At 39.3% G+C, this 27,254-nt stretch overlaps 1 protein-coding gene across 2 annotated transcripts; it reads left to right on the forward strand.

The window, feature by feature from the left end:
- The first annotated feature begins 789 nt into the window (after positions 1–789).
- On the forward strand, positions 790–22,285 carry nrcama (neuronal cell adhesion molecule a). 2 transcript variants are annotated; one of them, XM_084710743.1, is made up of 31 exons: positions 826–966; positions 1,663–1,680; positions 2,041–2,146; positions 3,700–3,893; positions 4,084–4,206; positions 4,434–4,604; positions 6,239–6,350; positions 6,506–6,690; positions 7,007–7,138; positions 7,388–7,531; positions 7,626–7,737; positions 8,017–8,183; positions 9,013–9,160; positions 9,253–9,377; positions 9,575–9,604; positions 10,283–10,384; positions 10,608–10,805; positions 10,898–10,968; positions 11,072–11,297; positions 12,312–12,427; positions 13,293–13,500; positions 13,968–14,090; positions 14,254–14,430; positions 14,668–14,700; positions 15,717–15,782; positions 16,546–16,668; positions 16,814–16,969; positions 17,398–17,529; positions 18,208–18,286; positions 18,886–18,897; positions 20,501–22,285. In XM_084710743.1, exons 1-31 carry the CDS (start codon positions 873–875, stop codon positions 20,733–20,735), a joined length of 3,918 nt encoding a protein of 1,305 aa, XP_084566869.1. In that variant the 5' UTR covers positions 826–872; the 3' UTR covers positions 20,736–22,285. The 2 variants fall into 2 exon arrangements, with proteins under 2 accessions (XP_084566870.1, XP_084566869.1); XM_084710744.1 differs by lacking the exon at positions 18,886–18,897 and having other exon boundaries at positions 790–966.
- The last annotated feature ends 4,969 nt before the right edge of the window (positions 22,286–27,254 follow it).

Here is a 27,254-nt window from a genome sequence, read left to right on the forward strand (position 1 = left end):
TTGTTTAAGTTAGAGGGACTGAAATCAAGTTTGTTTTGACTTTTTCTCCTGCCAAAGTCTTTACGTTGGCAGGACGACAGGCCATCCAGCAGTCGGGCCACTTGTGATCCACGACTTGCATACCCTAGTTGGGATTTTGAGCTGTCAGAAAAAAGTAAACTTTCCACTGTAATTCAGACTAAATAGTCCGTTTACCTCAATCTTTCATTTTAATGGACTAATCTTATTTACATGACGCATTTTGAGACTTCAGTATGAGCAAATACTTTCAAGAGCACATGCAGCTCTCGTTTTATTATTGTGAAATGTGCTGAGACCCATTTTAGGGATCATGTAGTCTGCATCAGTGGTTCTCAACCTTTTTGTGCCACGATCCCCCAAAATAAGCAGGAATTGTCCTGATACTGTTCAGGGATTACTGTATAACATGAGAGCTACCTATCTAACCCTCTCAAACATATTCAATATCTATTCCAAGTCATTTATATTATAAATACAAGCAATGTAATGTAAAAATCATTCCTCAATCTAAAACACAGCCCTCATTTCCCATCATGCATTGCTGAGTAGTTAAATTTTACCATTTTATGTCACAAAATGCAAATGAGTTTTTGTCTGTTCAGTCTGTCTCTGTATCGGGTGATGCCCAGACATTATCTGGCAATCCTCTTGGGGGCCCCGACCCCCAGTTTGAGAACCACTGGTCTAAATTCTGGTCTAAATCCATTCAGACATAATTTAGTGATCCATGCAGTAATCTTTCCGTCTTCTTTCTTTCTGTAGTGAGGATCCAGGCTTTGTCAATCCGTTGACCACCCTGACTGTGTCGTTGAATTTGGACAAAAGTTATCGTCATTGTGACACATCCGACCATGGACAGGAACAGGAAGTGGGTGGCGGGCTGCGGAGCTCTGTTATTGATACTGTTGAGTCATGTGACGTCTGCGCTGGAAGTGCCTCTAGATCGTAAGTATTGTCCTTATCAGTACCACATTTACAATGATAAGCAAAACAGTAAATTCAGAAAAGTTTTATTCCCAACTATTCTGCTTGCAACAACTGTTCATGCTCTATGATACAAAACCCAAGATCAATTTATTTATCGCTATACAACAGGGTTGAATGTGAGATTTAGATGCAGTTCCCTCTTTGCTACACATAAAAAACAATTTAAAATTATGTAAAGTAGATGCTGCTCTGTAGTCTGGTGGTATGGCAGTGGATACTTCTGTATCTCTTCCCAGACGACAGCAGGGTGAACGGAAAACTAATAGAAACTCTTTCATATCGTGGGACATGATGAAGAACATTATGGGTCACTAAAGGCGCTGCAGATTGAGCAGCGGTTTACTGGTTTTCTTGTTTCAGCTTCGCATGTTTCAGCATGGAATTCCTGAAGAACTCTTTCTATCCACACACATCTTGTGTGAAATTATGATATCTTCAACTACTTCTCTTGCATCGATTGCTCCTGCCTGATTAAACTGAAGCCATAGAAATCTTCACAAAAAAGGGAAATGATAGGCAGGCTCAATAAGATGCTTAAGAGTAGTTGAATGTGCAACTATTTCACCTGAACCTGTTGGTTTACTCCTTGCAAAAACTAACACCTTTCCTCAATATTCTATCGCTGTGGTACGGCGTGTCATGATGGACTAAAAGCTAAAGTACTGGAAGGATGTAAGTTGCCACAAACACTGCTGTGACTTCTAGTGTTACGTTTTTGCTCTTAAAACTTATTTTAACTTGTGTGATTCTAGCAATGATAGCAGTGCATGCAGTTATACAGTGTGAAGTGACTTGCTTGTTTTGGAGTGGCGCTTGGTTTATTGTCATTTCATGGACTGGTAAGTTGTCATCAGATCAGATAGCTGTTGTGGCTTTGTTTGCACCTCCAGATGTTGTTACACTTGATTGTCGAGTTTGACTGAATGCTTGCTGCATGTTGCTTGCACATCCTTGATTCTCTAAGTCCCAGTGTGCTTATGTTTACATGTCATTTTACGTGTGTGAACTATGGTTCCATTCATGTTTCTCCAGTGCCCCAACCCCCCACCATAACGCAACAGTCCCCAAAGGATTACATCTTTGATCCGCGGGAGAACATTGTCATCCACTGTGAGGCTAAGGGGAAGCCTCGTCCCAGGTGAGACAATCGCTCCACCCATTGCATCTATGCTTGTTTATTACACTGTAAAAATAAACTTTTATTTTAACTGAAAAAGTTAAAGTTTTGAGATGACCAAATTTGAAAAGACAATTCTCAAACAATGCATGCTGGGAAGTCTGCTTAAGTGCAGAATGCATTTCTTTAGAAACGGAATTTAATGAGTTGATTGAACTCTGTACAGTACATTCATTCAACTCATTTCAAGTCAAAGACTTCAGCTTAAAAGACCTCACGTTTGCTTTCAGGAAAAGTAATTCGGGGCTACACTCTTATTTGTCTGCTTCACTGTAAAAATTTGTTTTACTTAAAAAAAAAAATGTTTCTGGGCTGCCCTAACATTTTAAGTTGACTGAATTTAACTGAAGGTAATTTTGTAATGACTCAAAACAAAATAAAGTTTCTTGTTAAACTTGATATGAAGTTGTACTTGAGAAAACATGTTCAGTAAACTTAAGAAATTAAGTTGAACCTACAACTATTCAGTCACAATGAGGAACATTACTTGAAAATTTACATTTTCAGTCTAAACAGTCAGTTTTCCATTTTAACACATTTCTTTAGAAACTGAATTTAATGAGTTGGTTGAAGTCAAAAGACTTCAGAACTCATCTTCATATGTTCAGAAAATAAACAAGATGTTTTAATTTAATTAACTTGAATAAGTAAAACTGGTATATTTATGTAAAGTTAATGAGAAAAGATGAGTTGATTCCACTAAATTCCTGCAAGATTTTTTACAGTGCAGAACATATGCAACAGACAAACATGCCGGTTTCCATCACAGTTTCATGCCACGCTGTCATACTTCACTGCTTACTTTTTCTGTTTAACAGTAATTGAAGGACAAAAGCTCATGAAATCATAAACTGATCAGCAAACTGGTTTCCATCCAGTTTTATGGTCCTTTTTGTGAAATTATACATCTGTCTCTGTGGGCAACGTAACCTGGAGCGGTGTGGAAAATATATATGGGTCACCATAGCAACTGTTGTCAGGGAGACCACTTGAAAAACACACCTGGCAGAGTGAATTAGTCACAGTTTGGATTTGCCACCAGCCTCTCAATCAAATGAATCCGCCAAACTTCCTGCTATGAAATCAGTGGTTCAAATCAGCTGCATCAGAGTATTTTTCATTAGTTTTTCGTTTTATTCCATTTATAATAATTGTTTTCAATTCAGTTTAGTTTCAGTTAGAGTGAGCTTGCTCATTTCGGTTTATTTTTTATTAGTGTTGGTATTAGTTTTTGTTTTTTATCATTATGTTGGAGTTGTTTGTCAAGATTTAAGAAGGTCAGAATAGGCATTATAATACAAACAGCATTTTGTGAGGGCAATGGTCTCACATTTTCTAAGCTATAGTTTCTATTTTATTGAATAGTATAATATCCTCGGTCTGCATGAATGGACCACCATGCATCTTGATGATTTGAACAAACAATTTATACTGTGTATTTTGCTCTGTTGTATTTTCTCATGGCTTCTAGGGTCAGGAAATACAGTGATAATTGTTGTTCTTGTTGACCGTAGCTTTTCCTGGACAAGAAATGGGACCCACTTTGATGTCGAGAAAGATTCCAAAGTCCTGATGAAGCCCGGCTCAGGAACTCTGGTCATTGACATTAGCGGGGAGAAAGCTGAGGCATATGAGGGAACGTATCAGTGTACAGCGCACAACGAGCACGGCACGGCTGTATCCAACAGCATCGTCATCAGACAGTCCAGTAAGACTTCTCATGATATTCACTTGTATTATTTCCGCTGTTTTTATAAATTAACATAGATATTCTAATAGCCTGAGCTCAAACTACAAGGTGTTTGCATGTCACTCATCACTGCTGCATATATAAATGATTGTAATCCATACAGTGAGAAGCCTGCAGTACCTTTGTTTGATGTTTATGTGACTCGCAGGGTCCCCCTTGTGGTCAAAGGAGAGAAATGAGGCCATCGTGGTGCAGATGGGGGTCTCCCTGGTGCTGCAGTGCCGACCCCCTGCAGGGCTACCCCCTCCTGTCATCTTCTGGATGGATAACAGTGAGTTGTTTGCATGTTTACATATCAGCACATATGGTACAAGGACATAAAAAAAATCACATTCGATAGAACAAAGAAGGAGCAAATTGATGGAAAATAGGCCTGATGGACCCCCAGAAATCATTTACTGATCCTATGAAAATCCTTGTAAAGCTAAATCAAACTATTTACGTTGACAATGTTTATTTATTTTCCTGTCTAACTTCCTGTCCTTCCCTGTCGTTTAGACTTCCAGAAGCTGCCGTTGGATAAACGAGTGTCCCAGGCTTCGAATGGAGACTTGTATTTTTCAAACGCTCTCCCAGAAGACAGCAGGCCCGACTACATCTGCTACGCCCGTTTCCCTCACACGCAAACCATCCAGCAGAAGCAGCCCATCTCAGTCACCGTGCTGGACAGTAAGTCAAGACGCTGAATACAACACCAGTTGACACGGACTTAAATATTAAATGCTGTAAGACCATAAATTTGGAGTATAAATTAATTTTGAAATAGTTTATACCAATTGTAATGAACACCTGATGTAGGTTTTTTTCCTTTCAACTGAATTTTTAAATTTGTGTTTAGGATTTCTGATTGGTCCATGCAATTTCAGCCTTATTTTTTGAATGTTATTTGTAAAATTATAAGTTATTCCCTCTCATAGTTTAATAATTTTATATTTTAAGTTATTCTTCCTGTATTCCACCTTTCCTGAGTTTTATAAACGTCATTTAGCAACATGTGATCTGACGTAACTACAGTGTTAACAGAAACCTTTTATGTTGGTAAGCATTGTGATGTTTCTTTGTGGGCGGAGCTTATATTGAGGTGAAATAATTCCCTAAAGACATTAGCCAACATAAGCTAGTATGCTTAGTTGGCTTGTTTTACGTCGCCATAATGTAACCATGGCATCGGGTTAAGGGGGTCTATACCATAACGTTTTTTCAGCAACACATTATTCTGTACTTGCACTGGTTAATACACTGGGAAAAAAACATTGTGACATAAAGCATTTCCTGTTTTCTTTCCTAGCTTTGCATGCTTATCATTTTCTGTTATATTACAGTGGAAACAATGAATGAGACTGTGGCTGCTTTATACAATATCACTGATTTCTATAGTGGTGAGTGCTGCTGGTTTATTCCCATTCAGCCCTCTCAATGTGAACCCAATCCCGTTTCTACTCCCTGGCCTAACCGCACCCAGCATACACCTTTAACTTGGCCCCCCTCCTCTGTGACTATATTAACATATTCGTCCTCAAGCTTCTCTCATTGTTATCCTGTTTTTGTAGATGCAAATTAAGGATAGAGAGTCAAACAAATCTGTGATTTAGGTCAATGTAAATAAAAATTACTTGACTATGATGCATGATACAATACTTATCACTTCACAAAAAAGCAATGTTCATATCTAAATCCTAAGATGGTCTGGGCAACCTTCAGAGCATGCATAACATTAAATGTCAGCTGACTGCATTTCCCTTGGTATCATACATACAAATTCAGACTGATATCATGGTCTACTAAATCAAGCACACCTTCAAAGTAAATCCAAGATGGCCACATACAGTATAAAGTGTGATTATTATTCTTACATGGCATTTTTCCACCTTCTGAAGTGGAAAAGGATCATGTTTTGTCCATTTTCTGACCTTTTTGGCAAAGGCTTGTTAAAGAAGTCCTTCAATTAAGAACTTCTGAAGGATTTGTGCAAGAGTGGGGGGTTGCTTTCCTCCAGGAACCTCTGTGTTGCCATAGCAACTGACGGCTACTCCTCTTAGGGAGCCTCCTTTTGCTCTCTGATTCTGAGATACTGCTCACTTTGAGGCATTAAGAAAAAAAATATATATTACCCTGAGATTCATCTTATTCATTTACTATCCCTTCTCTCCACTTTGACAAATCACATCACAACTCCTCATTTGACATGTTTCCCTCATGAGAGTACAAATGGCCCTCTGGGGGTCACACCGTGGCAAGAGGAGCCTTTTTAGTCTGATGTTGCGGTCTGGTTCTGATTTGGTTTTGTGTCTTCCTGTCTTCAGACAGCCCAGAGGGGGAGCACGGCCCTGGTTTCATGTTGCCTCTAGGCACTACCAGCACCAAGATGGTCCTGAGAGGGGAGACTCTGGAGCTGGAATGCATCGCTGAGGGCTTGTAAGTAGGCATCATCTGTAACTTGTATCTAATCTACATGGAAGAAATAAGCTCTTTTGTAATATACAACAACACTCTTTCAAGAAACTGTAAGTGTATTAACAAAACAATGCAGAAATAGCACAAAAAGCAAACCTCCTGTTTTCCTGTGACAGGCCCACTCCAGATATCTCCTGGCAGAAGGATGGAGGAGAGCTGCCGAGCGGCAGGGCGTCCTTTCAGAACTGGCAGAAAACACTCAAGGTTTCTGATGTGACTGAAGCTGATGCTGGAGACTACCGCTGTACAGCCACAAACAAACTGGGCACTGCGCATCACATCATCAAGGTCGTTGTGAAAGGTATGAAGTTTCACATAGATAATTTTTGTTTTACTCTAGTAGTGTATTTTGGAGTAATTTAGTTTTAATTACGTCAGAATTGACATTCAGATTCACAGTGGGATCAACAGTACATACAACACTTTAATCACAAGCAGTTTTAGGTTCATTGTTAACATGAAAATATTTGAGTGAGCTTTAACTGACACATTTTAATCTTATATTTACATAGATGCAAATATTTCTGTACATCAGGTAGTAAAAGGCTCAGCAAAGTCTATTTTGGTTATTCTCTCAAAAATCTGTTTCAGTGTCTTCTTTACTCTGTCATCCACAGCGGCTCCTTTCTGGATCAGCGCTCCCAGGAATCTGATCCTTGCCCCAAATGAGACTGGCATCCTGACTTGTCGCGTCAGTGGAGAACCCAAACCAAACATTACCTGGTTTGTCAACGGAGTCCCCATAGACAGTGAGTAAAATGAGGCCACACTCTCAAAACTAGAATATACTACATTTACACAAAGAGCCTGACAGCAACGGAGTATAAAATAACATGTTGAGCTGTAGTTGAAATTGAAAACAAATCCCAGCAGTGTGTTTTCCACTGATAATATTCATATAGCTTTATATAATGCACCAGAATTGTTATGCTGCTTTATACATACACAGATCTGTGCTGGTGCAGTTACAGAACCTCCTGTCTCTTGTCTCGTACCAGATGCACCCGAGGACCCCAGTCGGAAGGTGGATGGCGACACTGTGATTCTTAGCAATGTGCAGTCAGGGTCCAGCGCTGTCTACCAGTGTAACGCATCCAATGAATTTGGTTACCTGATGGCCAACGCTTTTGTCAACGTTCTTGGTAATTGTAAATTTTGGATATACAAGCCAGTTTGTGTGAGGAGGGGGGGATACAGTGAGTGTTGATTTAGATAACATTGTGATTCTTTCCATAGCTGAGCCACCAAGGGTGCTCACTCCACCCAACCGAGTGTACCAGGTCATCACCAACAACCCTGCATTACTTCACTGTGCCTCCTTTGGCTCACCAATACCAACCATCACGTGGTAAGATTCAGATCAGGCTTTTTGACTTGTTTTTATTTGGAAAAAATCAGGTTTCAACACCGTGTGAGTAAAAAAGATTTGTCAGTTTTTGTCAAGATTCACTGAATGAGAATGTGCAAAACAGATAAAATTATTTTTAATAATGAAAAGTGAAAATTCAGTTACATTTTTATGGGTAACACCAGTCAGAATCAGAGTCTTGTTAGTTTAGCCGTCTCCCCACCAATTTTGCAGCACAGTTCCATTATATACTTAAACACGTTTGCTGTTTCCATGCAGGTTCAAAGACAGTCAGACCAGCATTAAGAACGGTGACCCTTATGTGATCCATGAGAATGGTACGTTGGAGATCCATGTGGCCCAGCCGTTAAACAGTGGAAAGTACACCTGCATTGCCACCAACAACCTGGGGATCAAGGAGAACCATGTCTACCTGGAGGTTAAAGGTCAGATATTGACTAGTCACAACTCAGACAGTAAGACTGGTGGTTCAACTCTCAAGCTGGGTTGCACCAACAAAGATTAGTTTAGTCTAAGATTAGTTCTAATTGGAGTTTAGAAAACTAAACTAATTGGAGTTTAGAAAACTAGGTTTAAAATATGAGTAAATCCAAATTTAAAAACTATTTTCAGTGTAGTAAAATCCAAGTTTAGTGATTTTGAACTGAAATTAAATAGAATCTATCAATATGGAGATATTTGCTGAACCAAATTAAAATGAATTGAAAACTTATTTAAGTGCTGTTGGTACCTAGTAAATATAAATGTTAACTTTTTTTTTTTTTTTTTTTTAACTTTTTAGCTAACCAGAAATTAATTGTTTTCTAGCTAGCTAAAAAGTAAATGTTACACTGTTTGCTAGCTAGTTTAAAAGTTAACAGAATGATAAATTGTTTGCTAGCTAGCTAAAACGTCAATTAGGATGATGGCTCAGCAGAGAAACCCTAACTTCCCGTTTGGGAAAAACTGAATTATCATCAGGTGTAAGTTTAAACTTAATAGGATCAAAGTTTAAATAGAAGTTTAAAGTTTGGGTATAACACAACTGAAATTTAAATTTAAACTGAGGTTTAAATTGAATCTGTCTTAGGAAAGTTTAAAAGTTTGGTGCCACATAAATTGAAGTTAATCCATAATTTAATCAGGTTCAACATTTTTTTTGTTGGTAGTAGTCTTTTTAACAGCCTTAGCCTGTTGAGATGTCTTTTAGGCCTTTGTAGCCATAATTGTTAATATGTTGTTGTTAATATAAACTCTTATTGTCTCCATCTTCAGAGCCGACTCGTATTCTGAAGCAGCCAGAGTACAAGGTGGTGCAGAGAGGAATGAGCGCTATGTTCGAGTGTAAAGTGAAACACGACCCGTCCCTCATTCCCACCATGACCTGGCTCAAAGACAACGGAGAGCTGCCTGATGATGAGAGGTACAAACACCTTCACACAGCATGAAAAAAAACCCACTGATATAACTCAGAGAAAAGAAAAATGCATTACCCCTCTGTGATGCTGTTATCAGGTTTGTGGTGGATGCAGACAGTCTGACCATCAAAGACGTGACGGACGGAGATGAGGGCACCTACACCTGCATCATGAACACCACCCTGGACCAGGACTCAGCCAGTGCTATGCTCACTGTTGTAGGTACGTTCACAGATGAATTAGATACATGTGTGAAAAAAAAACCCTTCCTGTCAAATTTCAGCAGCTGTGGGTCTCAGTTATAATCTAATTTAGTATCACATTACCTCATTATTTTTCCTGCTTTTCTGCTGTTTCTAATACCTGTCACTAACATCTAATTCCTTCTTGTACTTTACTCTTGCTTCTTGCTGTCTCAGAGGCTACTCCTACTCCAGCTATTGTCTACGGTAAACAAAGTCCATAGATGAGAATTTTGTACCTTTCAGTTCTATTTGTAAAACCTGTAGCTTCAATGTCATCTTAATCTTTGTTTTATGTTGGTTGTTCTTATTGTTTTCATTATTTCATATGGTATCATTTGATATTCATTTGGTTTTGCACAATATAAAGTATGTATTTTATAATTTAAAGAGTTTCATTTCATTAAGAATCCCCAACATTTGAAAAAATTCACCGGTGTTTGCACTTAACCCTTCTGATTAGACCTGTTCTGGGTATGTGCAGACTGATTGAAGCCAAAAGTGAAAATTGCTGCACAGGCGCCTGCTCTTAAAATATTTAATTGTACCAAATAATATTGAACTTTAATACAACAAGAAGCGAATGGTTGTTAAACAAATTAAAGATGGAGCTGTGGCGAAACAAGTCTGCCACTATTGAAAAAAATCTGAAGAAAAATCCTATTATGACGTTTGCACGGCTGCATGTCAACGAGAATATTAGTGGAATATTCATTCAGCTTCGGACAAATATTGTCTTTTTCAAAATAAGGGCAAAACCCAGACTCTTTTTTTGCATGTAAATGTAGTCACTGTCAAATTCAGTTGAAACAGCAGCAAGGACCGGCACTATTTAATAGCAGAGAGAGAGTTCTCATTTTTCTGTGTTCCTTGTTGTGTTTGCAGAGAAACCCGACCCTCCAACCGACCTGGAGCTGACTGACCAGACAGAGAGGAGCGTTCAGCTCACCTGGATCCCCGGAGACGAACACAACAGTCCCACAGAGAGTATGAAATGCTCTAACGTCGCTGCTTAGTTGTTTGGCAGCAAATGCACTAGACTTTTTTACTGTCAGCTGTGAAATTAGACACTATAGTCACTGGTAAAACTGGATTTCCACACTTTAATCTTGTCAAGTCAGAATCCTCTGCTCTGCAAGGTTTCTTTGAGGTGGTGTCTGCTCTTAAACAAATTATTGAACTCTGAATCTTATTTTTTAATCTTTCCTAGAATTTCTGATCCAATATGAGGATCTGCTCCACGAGCCAGGAGTTTGGAACAACCTGACAGAGGTTGCCGGTACAAGCACCACAGCACAGTTACACCTCTCTCCGTACATCTACTACTCCTTCAGAGTCTTGGCTCTGAATCGCGTTGGCCTCAGCAAGCCCAGCCAGCCCTCAAACCAGTACAGGACCAACCCTGCAGGTGATCAACATGGTCACAAACCAGAAAAACTTGTAATGTGTAAATTATTCAAAATATTCACTGGCTGAACCATTTGTTTTTGGTTTTCCTAGCTCCTGATGAAAATCCGTCAGATGTTCAGGGAGCAGGATCAGAGCCTGGCAACTTAGTCATCACCTGGACAGTAAGCTTTATTTTCATTACATTAGAAATCACTGACTGTCAGCTAAATGTTGTGAGCTTATTTCTAGTTGTTGCTTCATTTTGATGCACAATTCTCTGCATAGCCGCTGAAAGGATTTCAGTCCAACGGGCCCAATCTGGAGTACAAAGTACAGTGGAGACAGAAGGACGTGGATGAGGACTGGTCTACGAAGAATGTGGCCAACGTTTCCGAGTTTGTTGTGACCGGAACTCCAACCTACGTGCCCTACGAGATCAAAGTTCAGGCTTTGAATGACTATGGCGATGGTCCAGAGCCTGAAGTAGTGATTGGATACTCTGGAGAAGACTGTGAGTAAACTGATTTTTATATACACTGCAGGGCTGAAAGCTCTTTAAGGTATTTATTTAGTTGAAATACACTTAGTTAAATTCTGCGTAATTTGGTCAGCTGGTGTGTTTGGATTCAACAAATCTGGAAAAACAAAATTATTGAAAGGTGAATGTTGATTCATAGTGGGATCAGTAGTATTAGCAACACTTTCACAGGGAGTCTTTAGATCTGATGTTAATATAATTTTGCGAGGGTTCAATCAACATATGTTGCCATTTTTGCTACATTCACATTTTCTTCCCTTAACAGTATGAACAGCACATGGAATCTGATCTATTCAGTTCTGATTTTGGCCACTTTAATATGTGGTCCTAAATTAGATAGGTCCAATTTCTCGCAATGTGACCTCAGTCCTGAGATTTTGGATGAAAATTTCTGTGAAGTTGTTCACGTCACAGTCCCTCCACTCCTGACTCAGGCTCTGCATCCACACACGCCTCCGTGCTGATGATGCCGCCATTGCTTTGCAAAAAGCCATGAATACAAACTTGTCTCTCTCCTCATCCCGTCCTCATTATCGTCTGCTCACTGATAAATGAAACCGTAAACGCTGACTTCAGTGACCTCCATGTTTACTTCCATACAACAGTGTGCTGTGTGTGAAGTCTGTCAATTCAAGACAGTGACCAGTTCTTACTGGAATCTGATGTTGCCCACAGATCTGACTAAAGCTTGCAGTGTGAACGTAGCCTTCATAGTTACCATTTTTGGCCATTGAATCGGATCGTTCTTAACCTTCTAAATCTTTTTTTCTAAATATATGCAGTAGGTTAGATTTTTATTGTTGTATACTCCATGATAATAGCCCTCGTCTCTACACACGGAAGACAGACACTGCAGTTGAAACACACTGGTGCATTTACAGAAATATGTATTGTTGTGTGTTGTCCTTGAATAAAGTGAATGAAATGAAATGTAGTGACTTGAAACTACATCTTAACCAACTGCTTCTCTCTCTCATTGCTCTGCAGTGCCTTTGTCTGCTCCTGATAGTGTGCAGATCATGGTTCACAACAGCACGCTGGCAGAAGTCCACTGGGAGCCTGTGTCTTCCCCCTCAGTCAGAGGAAAACTGCAGGGATACAGGGTACTGTGTGATAAATAGCAATTTCTACCGCATGTCTGTGGTTGTTGCTGCTGTAGGAGTAGTGCCGCACAAATGCAAACATTAGCTTTAGATTTTTAAAACCCTTGCATGGTATAGCTTTTGCACCCACACACTAAATGTGAAGAATAAAGCAGTGTTCAGCCCCCACATTTCAGCACACAGACCCAGTCACTTTTTTTTTTTAACAGAATGAGAGAAAACACAGCCTATATATAATCTTCACAAAATGGCTGAGTCTGTAGCAATTGTCCGATGAGGCATAGATGCATATTTTCCATACGCTCAGGATGTTCTCTAACACAGAAATTTCAAAATAAGGTTCACAGCAGGGGGCAACATAATTCACACTGTAAATAGATTTACAGTATGAATTATATTGCCCCCCCTTAACTGTCAAACTGTGAAGGGAAATCAAAGAAATAACAAAGCAAAAAATAATTTAGCTGACTGTATGAGAGAGCACATTAATTACAGTAAAAGGGAAAACATAAAACACCCAGAAGTTTATTTTGGCATGCATACATTATAGATGCAACATCCTCAGAGGTTGGCTATCCATGTGTCTACTCCTCAAGTGCCTGAACATCTTGTTTGGATGCACGTGTAACTTTGTGTGCAGAAAGGGTTTTTTTAAACAAACTAATCATAGCATTTAAGCCACATTTATCACTTATTACCTACTTAACATGTACAGTTCAGCAGACGTTTTGTAAATCTTATCATTATTTGCACAACCAGGTTTTTTACCATGAGCTATCTGCATGTGTCTGTGGTGCACTCATCATGTTATGGTAAAATCAGAACTACAGCGCACTGAAATTAAGTCCTAGTGTCTCTCCTCTAGGTGTACTACCGTCGTGAGCGTGGCCTGCATGAGACAGAAGGGGAGGCGGAGCAGAAGGAGCGGTTTTTGACATTCAGTGGGAATCGTAGCGAGGGACGTTTGCCTGGCCTCCAGCCTTACAGTGTTTACAACCTCTCCATCAGGGTCCTCAATAACAAAGGAGAAGGGCCTCGTAGCCCCATCAAGACATTCCAGACGCCTGAGGGAGGTGTGTATAGCTGGCGTTGGCTGACGTGGTTGTTCTGAAGGATTTTCTTGTTTTGAAAGTCTTATCAGACATGTAATTAATCTAGATCAGCCGAAACCAATCTATGTCACTATGTTGCTTAGTCGGGGGGTCGTTAGTTTATTAAATTGTAGAAAAGAAGTCCCTTAAGGAAAAAGGTTGGGAATCATGGCCCCAATCTATCCTGGTGTCCATAGAAAACATCTAGCGAACTTGTAGCTACACACTAGCAATCTCATAGAACATCATAGCAACCACCTTGTAACGCCCTAGAAACCACTTGGAAGCCCTTAACAACTGTCCAGTAACACCCTAGTAACGGCATGAATGATCATACACATTCACATTCTCCTCTCTAGCCACTATCTTATGTTTTATATGGTACATGAGTCCCATGAATGGGTCCTGTGCAACATTCCAGCCCTGACTGGTTGTGGTTTTGTTTTCAGTCCCAGGGCCTCCATCTTTTCTGAACATAATAAACCCTGGTTTGGACTCTCTCACTCTGGAATGGGGCCCACCAGCGCAAAACAATGGACGACTCGCCGGATTCACACTGAAATACCAACCAGGTACTCTTACCACCTGCCTCTCACACTGCCTGTTGTGTTCCACACAATATTTTGTGCATTTCTGAGTCTATCCTTTTCTCCTTTCAATATCCTCATAATACTTCTTTAACTTCTCTGTTCTTTTGTTCCCATCATTCACCCTTGCTCATTTTTATCTCTCCAGTCAACAGCACCAGTGAACTGGGACCACTTAAGGTCAAGGAATTCCCAGCAAACGAAACCACCTTCACCTTGGAAAACTTGAACTCCAGCATGCTCTACAAGTTTTACTTAAGTGCAAAGACAATCAAGGGCTCTGGCCCCAGCATCACAGAGGAGGCCTTCACAGTCATGGACACAAGTGAGTTATTTAGCCAGTTAGCTTCATCTGTAGCCAATTACATGCACAATAGAAGGAAAAGGTCAAAGTCCTATATCAGTGGCATTTAAGCAAACAAAATGAGGTGTGAAAGGGTCAGAATCACAGTGCCCTGACAGATATTAGGGATTCCTCTGAGCTTAAAAGTACAAACATAGGTCCTACTGCTTTCCACATCTTATACCCCCTCTATCTTTCTCTTTTTTCTTCTCACTGAAGTTCGTTCTCAGCCCACTGTAGAGGCGGGCAAAGGTAACCCAAGTTTGCCAATGGAAGCACTTGCATGTTATCTATACCATCAGCTACTAGAAACAGAGAAAGAGCTTAGCATAGATATTCTCTTTAGTTCAATTCACCCCTCTTAAGTTGTGCCCATTTCAGTGCTCCGGAAACAGTAAACCTGGTACCCAGCAGAACCTTGGCTAGCTTTTTGTGTTATGGCTTTTTTAAAAAAAAAAGCCACCAGGCTTGCCGTACACTGGGGAAACGCTGTTATTAACTAACACTGGCTAACATAAGATATGACTGTCTATAAGGTCCCCCAGCAGCATACTGTTGTCAAATGACGGTTTTCTTTTCAATATAGATTTCAACACAGCACAATAAGTACAGGAAAGGAGAAAGCTGGTAAAGGTTCTGCTGGGTAATAAGCTCACTCAACTGTTATTGGAGCACAGAGCAAAAAGGAGCGGAACTTAGGAAGGGTCAGTTGTCCCTGCATGCTGCTAAGTTAGCGTGGCTGAAAACTCCCTGTGTAAAAAAAAATAAACTTTACGTGTGACAGACTTCCATGGCATCTGCAAGCAACCATGCTTGCGTCCTCTTCTGAGAGAATACGTTCAGCTTACTGCAATATAGTGTAAAATATTGGGTGTAGTGTAAAAAATTAGCCGTGCTTGCAGTCTTTACCTCTTGTATGTGCCCTCTTCAAATGAACATGTTTTCATTCGAAGCCTTTTGCATGATGCTTGTGAATGCATTTGTTTCAGTCCAGTACTAACACATTTTTAAGTATATACCTGCTTATGCTGTAAACTTAGGGATTGTGTATATGAATAACCAATTTGATTTAAATAATATGCATGCTGGAGTGCTGTGATTCAGAGTTGATCAGTTTCTTTTATCTGGACGCTGAACCAGGTGCTTACAACATGTTTTAACTCAGCATGCAACTTCCTCTGTAAAACAGAGGCTCTGCAGTTTTTTAATGTATGTTGTCTTTTGTGGTGTGTATGTGTGCTGTCTCACTCTTTTCCATGTTCTTTCAGGCCCCACAGAGCCCCCTCACCCAACCTCCCCCATCACTCAGTCTCCGCCTCCCCCGTTGCACAAGGGTACAAGCGCACTCCCTGTGTCCCCTTTTACCTCCCCTGTATCTACACATATTCTCTGCTCTGCAAAAAAAATGGTCCATCTCAGCAACATAAAGTGTCATATTGTTAAGAGTTTACTTTTGATAATGGTTTTAATTCATATTTTACCTTTTTTTCACAAGTTCTGTTAAGTAGATTATAATTTCGGTCGGATTTCTCTCACCTATCTGGCTCTGTTTGATTTGTTTTAAGAGTTCTCACTGAGATGGCCATTTTTAACAACTATATTAACTGACCTGTTTCTATGTTGTGGCAGGATATGACACTATTCTGAAAGCTATGTTGTGTAACAAAAACTGAGTTGCTATGTTTCGTCTAGTGGGACATTTTTCTTGCACTGATATGCTATGAGGGACAGCCAAATGTTCAGTTATGAAGTTTTTTTCTCTAATCATAATCAAAATCATTCAAGAAACACTGAGTTCCTTTTCATTCTTGAGTTGAATTTGCTACTGGAAGGTTGCAGAAGCTGCTGTGTTTCTGTTTATATATTATAAGTTAGCAGCCCTGATTATTTCTTTTGGGTATTAAATCAACGTTTATCTACCTGAACATAGTAGATTTGTATCTTAAACATTGGCATATTGCATGACTATGTCTTTAAAATGTTGATGCTCCTCCTGTTCTGAAACTGCAGCTGTATTTCATGTTAAGGTATTTTAATGCAATGGGAAAGTGACTTTTGAATTAAAACCCTTGATTTTCTTCTCTCTTGTGTGCTCAGCGCCACCTGTAGGCCGTCCGTTTGGCACAGTTAACACGACTGTATTGGAGGAGGGCGCAGTGATCAGTTGGGATTACTATGGACACCATAAGAATGTATATGTGGAATATATAGTAGAAAACAGTAAGATTTCACTTTGTATTAGCAGTCATCTCAAAACATGAGTGCATGCATTGACTGGCTCTTCATAATTGAATTGATCTGATCCATAAACACCATTTAAGGGTCCCTGAGTCTAATTCCTCTCCGTCCACTATACCAATTCTAGGTAAAGAGGACTGGAAAAAGGAGTTGGTTAACGGTTCACACTGGCATATGATCAAAGGTTTAAAGCCAGGGACGTCCTATAGGGTGCGAGTGGTAGCTAGAGACCCGGCTGACCCGACGGTCCACAGCACAGACGAAGTGGTGGTTGTAGTGCCAGGTGAGGCGGCATGCCTCAGGATAGATGGTCTTTGTGTTTATTTCTTTGCCTGTCTCATTTTCCCATCAACGTCCCATCGTCTATCAGACACACAATGCTACATTCAGATGTGAATGTACAGTATTAGTTTGATAGTGTACAGGAATGTTACCATCAAGTTGGACTGATGCATGTCACTTAAAAATCATTACTAAGAGGTTCATTGTTTAACTGTTGTGGCTTTTTGATTTCCGTTGTCTTTACAGTGCCTTAATGATCATTGCATATTAACACATTTTAATTTTCATTCCTGTGTTTACAGCGTTTGTTAATCTCAGTGTTGCTCAGCATGAAGAAAACTGATACCATCCTTTTTAGACTGAGATTTGGACCGAAAGTCATGCTCACTGGTTGTCTTGATCTTTCCCTCCTTTTTCGTTTGTGTCCAGCTGTGCCCAGCCGGCAGGTAGACATCGCCACCCAGGGATGGTTTATTGGTCTGATGTGTGCCATCGCCCTCCTCATATTGGTCCTTCTCATAGTGTGCTTCATCAAGAGGAACAAGGGTGGCAAATACCCAGGTAATGTATCGATATACACTGATCAGCCACAACATTAAAACCACTGACACATAAAGTGAATAACATTGTACTGGATGGAGGGTAGGGATTGGATAGAGGTAGGGTCACTCTCAACATGGTCATATTGGACCTTAAAATAAACAAATTGCCTTTATCAGAGACTACTTTTTGCCAGTAAAGACATTTTAAAAGAGTGCTCTGGAAGTTTTTGTGACTTTTGGGCTTTGAGTGCCCCGCTGACCCCATCCACTGCTAAAAGCACCTACAATGGGCATGTGACCATCAGAACTGGACCATGGAGCATTGGAAGAAGGTGGTCTAGTGTTGACAAGGTGTTGACTTGGCCTCTGAATTCCCCAGATCTCAATCAGATCGAGCGTCTGAGGGGTGTGCGGGAACAAGTCCGATACGTCGAGGCCCCGCCTCGCAGCTTACAGGACTTAAAGGATCTGTTGCTAATGTCTTGGTGCCACATATCACAGGACACCTTCAGAGGTCTTGTGGAGTCCATGCTTCGTCGGGTCAGAGCTCTTTCGGCAGCATGAGGCAGATCTATACAAGATAAAAGTGTTAGGCAGGTGGTTTTAACATTGTGGCTGTTTGTTGTCTCCTGTAAGTTCAAACTTTTTGACATGTATAAATGGAAATTTTGAGAAAAAAAATGTGCGTAATCTACAGTGAAAGAGAAAGAAGACGCTCACCAAGACCCTGAGATCCAGCCCATGAAGGAGGATGATGGGACGTTTGGAGAGTACAGGTGAGAGATGTTCTTCAGTTAGGAAAGTTGCGACCACAGCATACAGCCATGTAAGACATTTCATTTCTTTTTTTCATTCGTTGTGACCTGACTCGACTGTTTGTATGTAGAACGTTTTACCAGGCTGCAGAGACACTGTCCCCACCCGACTCCATTACCAAACACTCCATAGAGGCAAGGCAAAGATCTGCACTTCTCTGTGTCGATTCTTATAACGACAAACTCACCTGCACACTGGCCATCTAATCAACACAAGCTTTATATAATGCCAAAATATGTCCTTTTTAACAAGTAATCTAATCTCTGGCTAAGTCACTTATATGCTAACTGTTCTCAGAACAAGTGTAAACATAGACTTTTCATCACATTTTCACATATTCTTCTGTGAATATTGAGGATTTCATGAGAGTAGTTGCTATGAATGAATGAACTATGTATTTTAAAAAAAATATAGATTTCATTATGCCTTAAATGTTTCCATATGCATGCTTTGTCTCATCTGTGTCAAAGAAGAAGTGCATAAAAGACACTCCATGTGGCTCATGAATTGCTTTTCATGTGTGCTTCCATTCTTATCTTTGTGTTTTTGGCGGGTTTAGGTCTATGGAGAGGTAAGGCAAGATGTGGTAAAAAAAAAAAACAGCATGCATGCAAGCTTAAGTGAAACTAAAAGCCAGGAGAAAGCACATCAACTGATCTGGTTTGACTATGTCATGACACTCGCTGACGTAGTCAAAACCATAACCACAGTTACATTATTAACACTAAGGATTAACAGCTAGCTTCTTTCATTTAATTTTTTTAAAAACGCAAATGCATTGAGCTTGAAAACAGACTTGAAATATATTAGATCCAGACCGTAGAGCTTGCATAATATTGACTGGAACAAGAAGTTTTTAGACCAAGTGAACGTACTGACAGAAGATAACAGGCTTCACCTTTGGGGGAAAAATGCATTTTTGATTACTGCATGTAAACTGAAAGCATACTGGTTGATTTCATTTCAGAAACTGTATAAAGGTAAAGTACTGCAAGAGACTGAGCAGCACGCATTTGCAAAATCCCCTTCAGCAGTGGTCACCACCCCTAAATCTGAACAGCACGCAGGCTTAAAACAGCACTAACACTATACATAAAACTATAAGATAGATGTAGCTGAGCTGCTCCACTGCACAAGAGCCATAAAGTATGTTCCTAGTCTTATATTTTTAATAATAACTGCATGTTATATACTGCTGCCTGTGGCAATGGGGCCCTACCAGCACTTGTGTAGTACAAACCAAACTATGTGCACAAAAAAAAAGTTATGTGTTCGTATGCATAGTATATGTGATACTTGTGCAGTGGAAAAGCCAGAAGTACTCATGTAAAATGCTAATGCTTGGATAATAGCCTGTCCTCTGTGTGGCACCGGGGTTTCTGACCACTGCAGAAAAAATTCAATGGGAACACTTTATAATAATAACCATCATTAATAAATGGTAAATTGAAAGTTAATTACATTTTAGTTAAGTTATTTTACTGTTAACAAACATCCATGCTTTATAAACCATTTATTAAGCAACTATATGTTTTTGTAAACATCAGTTCTAACTTTATAATGGCTACCCAAGTGTTTATAGGTGCACGACATACTATTTAACAACTTCACAGTAAACACATAATGTTTGTAGACAACACAGTCTGACTCCCAACTCATCAAGTCAAATATGGCAGCTTGGTCATTGGCGGTATGCTTTAAACTGTAACACTGTAGGTCATCAGTTTTGCTCAGTGGTCAAGTGAGCAATAGTAAATGTGCAGCTTCCTGGTTGACTTTCAAAATACAGGCACAAAAACTGCAACCCACATACAAACATTACATATGTAAGTACAGAATGATCTATTATCGTCAGTCACAACTTCATAGGAGCAGTTCAAATAAAGTTTTAACCATTAAAATGTTGCACATATCTGGTCTCAAAGGTTTATAAATGTAGTAATCATTAACAAACACTTATTGTTGTATATGTTATAATTACTTATTATTAACTAATGATAAAATAACTAATTATAGTATTAATAATAATTAATTGTTAACAGTGAAATAAGCATTAAATTAACTATCAGTTTACCATGTTTTAACGGTGGTTATTATTAAGTGTTGCCAGTTCAACAAACTGCCTGAATTACTTTCTCAGTAACCTTCCTTCAACTTTTTCCTAATTTTTATAGTGACACAGAGGACCACAAGCCGCTGAAGGGCAGCCGGACGCCGTCCAACGGGACGGTGCGCCGCGACGAGAGCGACGACAGCCTGGTGGACTACGGGGAGGGCGGGGACGGACAGTTCAATGAGGACGGCTCCTTCATCGGCCAGTACAGCGGCAAGAAAGAAAAAGACACGCACGAAGGCAACGAGAGTTCAGAGGCCCCATCGCCCGTCAACGCCATGAACTCGTTTGTCTAACGAAGGGCCCCGTGGGCCCGGCTGCGTCGGTCTCTGACGGCCACGCCTTGTCACCCTGGCAAATGTGACCATGGGGAAGCGTCTCTGTGGTGACAGTTGCTAAGGTGACAGTCGTTGTGTACTCTTACCACGGTGGCTGTCACTTCGGTGGCCATCGCCATGGCTACCTGTCACCAAGACTGCTGATAAACGCCCTCATCTCCACACCCGCCAGCCCCCCCCTGTCACACTGTGACCTCCTCTGATCGACACACACCCGACATGGCAAAGACCCGACAACACATCCCCCATGAGCATTGAAGGAAGGTGTGAAACGAGGGACTCTGAGAAGGAGAGAGGAAGCAATATAGAAAAGCAGAAGGAATGTACCAGAAAGAGAGACTGAGCAGAAGCGTGGCCAAGTGTGTGCGTGTGTGTATTAGTGCCATTTGCTCTCCTTTGCAAACATACTAAACATGTATCCAAATATATATTTTATCAAAGTACAGAACAACAGAACATGACCCGCAGGCAGGCAAATATGCATCGAATCACACTCATAAACACCTGCATGGAGTAAATCATGATTCTATGAAGCATTTTACCATCTTTGTCAGTCGTTGCAGAGGTGAGCTGCGTGTTGAGACTGTATATGGTGCACGCCTACTAGTGACTGCCTCTTGTTGTTTTCTTTTTTTTTATTTTCAGTCAAAGTGTTCAATGGCGTATGATGATATATAGAGAAAAAATGGCAGCGGCGTCTTTGTGGACGCTGCTGTGAAACGTGTGACTCAAAGTAGAAGCTAGCATATGTCTTTCTGAGACAGATGGACTGTTTGTACATATGTAATAGAATAAGAAGAAAGCTATATCTCCAGGTCAGGGATGTTCATTCGTCGTCATTGGAAACCTGGCTACAAAACACTTTGAACTCAGCGTTCGGTCACTCCTTATCACACCAGCCAGCCAGCCAAGCCAGAACTCCCACACCTTGTTTCAGTCGGCCCGTTTTTAGCCTCGTGTTTTCTCAAGCTTGCTTTTCGCTTTCATTTGCTTTCCTTTCCCCGATCTGTTCCTTTCACACCTATGCTTCTTGTTACTGAGCACTAACTGAACAGAAGTGGAGGTGTGATCGATCCGGTGTCAAGAGCTTCCACCCCGTATCGTGGCCACTGTGCAGACATTTATTTTGAAACGAACCACAACCCTGCCTCTGTTTCCAATAGCATTTCCATTTATCTGCTATATATATGGGCAGAAAAGACGCTACATGTAGAGGTTTACTGAGAGTACACACTGTAGTTTCTGGATGTCCATGATTAAGAACCTCTCAGCACGGTTTCTAGTGCCTTTGTAGAGAACAGTGACTTAGATCCATAGAATTGCATCCCTCGTCATACACAGGACAGTTCATATAGTCCATGAACACGGTACATACAGAATCCCACCGTACTCTAACAACAATTTTAAAGGGTCTGCGTGATTCAAAACTACATTAAACACTTGTGGAAAATAAGCTGTATGGGATTCTGCTGATGTTGAGGAATTTGTTCATAAAAGTTAAGACCCTTTATTGTGAGCTATGTGGTCCTTGAGTATTGTGAAACATCACTGTGGGCTTATTAACTTCAAATAGCCTCCTTGAGTTTTAAAATAGTTTTCAACACGCCCAGTGAGCACCAGCCAGGATTTGAACTTTTCTAGTTGAAAACTGGGTGATATTGTGTTTAATCATTTTGATAATTTGACGATGATGATACTAATTATTGTGAAGAGATTTCTGCAAAGTCATATTTCACTTGTTGGTGAAGCTCCAGCACATTTACACCATGTTGCATCAACAAAGGTAAATTTAATCTAAGATTAGTTTGAATAAGATTTTAGCAAAAGTAGGTTTAAATTTAGTAAATCCAGACTTAAAATTATGCAGAGCTCCATTGCACAATTAAAAACTGATCTTAGTTTATTAAATACAAGTTTAGTGATGTAACCTGAAATTAAATAGAGTTTAATCAATATGGAGACGCTTGCTTACACAAATTAAAAAAGTAAACTCATAAAAAAAATAAATTGAGTGCTGTTGGAACCTAGCAAGTACATAAAAGAGTTGGGGGATGGTTAACCTTCCTCTGCTAGCCAGCTAAAAAGTTAACAAAACATTACATTGTTTGTTAGCTAGCAAAAATGCATGAAAAAACATTATATTGTTTGCTAGCTAGCTAAAAAAAAAAAAAAGTTGTTTACTAGTTAAAAAGAAAAAAAACTTTGCTAGCTAGCTAAAAAGTTGTTAGCCTAATTAGCCTGCTCATGATGGCTCAGCAGAAAATCATCCAGAATAATCCGTCTCAAAAAGACATTTTAAAAGTTAAACCTTCTCAAGTTGGAGTTTTGGAGCTAGTTTGAAAGTTTGGTGCAACAGAAAATCAAGTTAAATAATAATTTAATTGGGTTCATTCACTTCTCATTCACTTTTGAACCCATTCTGAATCTCTTTTCACAGGTGAAGTGTTTAGTTGTTTTAAATGTCTTTTCAACAGAAAAAAAAATGCTCACTGGGCGGCTGATAACTATTTTTAAAAAGAGCTTTTTCACAGTTGTAGCCTACGCTGGCATTAGTTGTGAGGAATAATTTTCAGCTGTAGATTGTTATGGCCTTGTTGACAATCATGTACCCATTTATCATCAGCACCAAGCAGAACACCAAATCACAGCATCCAGCTAAGAGTTAAAGGCTGAGGAAATGTGTGGGATATTAAAATGTGTCAGAGGTCAGGGCACGGACGCCTCGTGAGACGTCTTCATGTGTTCATTTCAGTCATTCTCCTCCCGGTACATTCATTTTGAGGAGGAGCCGCTGCTCAAGCAGCACTAAACTACTGCCAACCTACTCACCAGGTAACTGCCAACAGGAACCAGACTCACCATCTGGCACAGACTATTATCTGAAATGGGACTTACTGTTACTGGTAGCACTTAGAAAAACGAAGGGGTCGGAAAATTAATGAATCCTGAATGTGGAAACAAGTGTTATCCGTTTATGTGAATGAAAATATTGCTTGTTTCACTGCAAAATGGTAAAAACACACTGGTGACTTTGGTTTATGCATTTAACCTTATATCTGTGTATGTTGTCACGTTCTGAGCGCAGCACTCAGTGAGTTTTATATTCCTGTAAATGAATGAAGCTTGTGTGCGAATGTTTGGGCGCATGAGTGTGTGAATGTGCGTGAGTGTGTGTGCAGCACATGCATGCTACTGTGTTACGGCGTGCGTGATGTATACTATCGCTTTCAATTTCCATGGATAACCGTCTATAATTCTGATGTGTGTCCAGCAGTCGACTCTCAACAGGAGATCCGAGACTTTTTTTTTTCCAGAGAACATTTCCACGTCTTAGGTTTATCATAACTTGCATCAAGTTTTTAGGTTTGCGATGCGTCAGCTTTCCACGTGTAGATATTTTTGTTGTATTTTGTAAATAAAGGCTTGAATTGAGCGTAGATGTATTTGAGGCCAGAGGTGAGAGCTTGACCTCAATCAGCCCCGCTGTATTATGGGTACACTGTTGAAAAAAAAAAAAAATTGAGAAAACTCTATTTCAAGTCAACTGGCGTCACAACATTTTTAAGTCAAACTCAAACTCTTATGTTTTTAATTAAACTAAAGTTTTGCTAACCTATAATCTTTACTTGAGATAATTTGCTTTTGCTCTTTAGATTAACTTAAATCTTTGAGTTTAGTAACCCAAACTAAAACAAGTGTTGCTGGCGTATTATCTTACATTGAGATAATTGAGACTTTTCTTTTACCTTGAATCTTGGAATTTGAGAAACCGCAGAAATTCTCTATTTCAAAAATTGTTCATTATTTGGGTGCTTGAAAAATAAATGGTTGCAATTGAAAATATTCAATTATTAAGCATTATTCAATTTAACTTCAATGGATTTACTCCACAATTTTTGAAATACATTTTTTGTCACTTAAAATCGAAGATTCAATTTGTTTGTTTGTTTTTTTACAAAGAAAGGCAAATCATCTCAGTTTGAGTTTGATTCAAATCTCCAAACTTTGGTGAAAAGTCACCTTGAAATTATGAGTTTTCTCAACCTTTTTTTTTTTTTTTTTTTACAGTGTAGCGGGGCAAAAATGGCGTTGTGTGAGATGAAACTATTTACAGTTTTCACTCTTTCATTTGCTGTGAAATTTCTTTCATTTCTTTCATTTCTTTTTTTGAACTCGTCAGGTGGATTTGCTAGCTCAAATGTTTAGCCTATCAGGTATCAAGGGAGATTATTTAAACTTGTGACTGAGCTCTTGTGACACCTGTATTGTTTCTGTCTCTGACAGTTCATGCACCTTTTTCTGTATTTTTTATAAAAAGGCACACGCTTAAACGTGGCGTATCATTTCAAAACACATCTGTGCGTCTAGTTTACGACAACATCTGGTGTCTGAACGCAGCACACTGGAAAGCTGCTGTCCTAAACTAGACATCGGATGAAAATGATGCATCCTTTTAAGAGTATGTATCTAAAAAAAACAAAACAAAACTGTAATTTGGAGCATACAGAAGGATGGCCGGCGTGGAGCAGATAAGCAGACTGACACATTGGAGTGTGAAAACCCTGGAAACAACGTTCTAGTGACTGGTCAACATACAGTAGGATATACAGTATATGATATGATATAATATGACATTCTGGTTAATGTTGAAGCTACATGAGAAGCATGAAAGGCTGTCAAAATGGTTTACTCTACAATATAATATTGCAAAATATTTTGTATTTTAAATGAAGTTTAAAAAATGAAATAAATGTTGGTTTCAGGATTTCAAGTCAGTTATGTTTTTTTCTGTGAGGTCATGCCTGCAGTGCAACATCCTAAAGTGTGTGGCTCCACCTAGTGTATGAATATGAGATTTTTTTTTTTTTCGTCTGTCAAATAACCCACAGAGATAAACCTACTAAAAGTTAATCCATGGAAGATTAACATACATCTGTTTGCTTGTGCGCATGCGCCATCTGTATGTCTGTTTTTTTCTCATCTGATGAGAGGGCTCTGCTTTTCAGAGAGGACAACCAATGAAAAAATATGAAATCTAGCTACAGTGCTGATTAAAATGTCAATTTCAAGATTCAGAATTTAATTTTTTATTTGCCACATGCTCATACAGTATGTGTAGTGAATAACAATTTGAATAAGAGTACTGTGTAAAAAAAAAAAAAAAAAACATACAGGAATTTAGCCAAATCAACTCAGCTGTTCTAATTAATGTAGATACAAGTTTTGTTTTTTCAAGTTAATTAAACTTAAAATTTCTAGTATTTAATTTTCAGAATACTTTGGAACTTATGAACAAGTCTTTTGACTTGAAATGATGACTTAAATTAATGTACTGTGTACAAAGAAACATAATCAGCATATAAGCAGACTTCCCAGCATGCATTGTCTGAGAGCAGAAAGTCCACAGAGACCCTTCTTTTTTATAGGTTGAAGAAAACATAAATGATAAAAACTTGCTGTTTGTTTCTTGATACACTTTAAGATAAGTCCGGGATGTTCATTAACACAATAATTAAAACACTTAAAACCACGATGAAGGTTAGTACTGAAATCACTCCCTACCCTCTTACAAATTTAATACGTTTAATTGTCTTTGCGCCGATGCTGGAACAAAGTAGCTCCAAGCAGCTGGACCTCAGCTTCTGTTTGTGAGATGAAGAACTGGCTCTTCTACCTGAGAAAATTGATTAGTAATTGGTTCAACTTAATATCTTAAGCTAGTTAAAGATGTTTTCTCAAGAACAACTGAATTAATATAAATTTTTTCTGACTGGAAAAATGTATTTGTTTTGAATCATTACAAAATTACTTTAACTTGTCCTTTCAAATTCAGTGAACTTTAAATTTGAATGCAGCCCAGACACTAACCTTTTTAGGTTAAAACAAATAGTTCATTTTATAGTGTAAATATAAGAATTAGAAAAGAGGTCGTGTAAAATGTAAAGCGTTCTGGTGCAAAGGAGTCGATGCAGAGGATCAAGTCATATATGCTTTACTCCTTCAGCTGGTGTCTGGAATCTGTCATGAATTATAGATTGATCAGAGGGTCATTTATGATGCACAGTGCATGGTGAGGAGTGAGATATGGAACATAGTCTAGACACCATTCCTGCATGTTTCCTTACACCCTAACTATTTTAATACACTTAAATATTCCTGTTAAGATTGAGTTTGTCCTGGTACACTGACTTGCTGTAATTTATGTAGGCTACTTGCTGTAGTTTTATCAAATAATAGACTTATATTCTTGCTCAATATCAATATAATATTCTTTGAATTAGTCCTGGTTGTATACACCATTGAAGGGTAAAGAAAACAACAACTTCAGTGATTTTCAGAGCAGGCTTTATTTCCCTAATGTCTGTGATGCGCAGCACCATGATGCTCTTATCCCTCCCATCCTCCTCCTCTCGTGGACCAATCAGAGCAGCATCCCGGCTGCCACCCCGAGGTGTCACTCTGCCTTTCTCCTCCAAT

The sequence above is a fragment of the Lutjanus erythropterus genome, chromosome 22 (genome assembly GCF_056507025.1).
Source record: "Lutjanus erythropterus isolate fLutEry1 chromosome 22, fLutEry1.hap2, whole genome shotgun sequence".
Classification (NCBI taxonomy): domain Eukaryota; kingdom Metazoa; phylum Chordata; class Actinopteri; order Lutjaniformes; family Lutjanidae; genus Lutjanus; species Lutjanus erythropterus.

Bases quoted from the DNA above. Each gene is read 5' to 3' on its own strand.
- nrcama (XM_084710743.1), top strand. From the start codon at position 873: ATGGACAGGAACAGGAAGTGGGTGGCGGGCTGCGGAGCTCTGTTATTG. The intron at 8,184-9,012 runs GTCAGATATTGA...CTCCATCTTCAG, and splicing joins TGTCTACCTGGAGGTTAAAG to AGCCGACTCGTATTCTGAAG. The intron at 14,431-14,667 runs GTGAGTTATTTA...TTCTCACTGAAG, and splicing joins CTTCACAGTCATGGACACAA to TTCGTTCTCAGCCCACTGTA.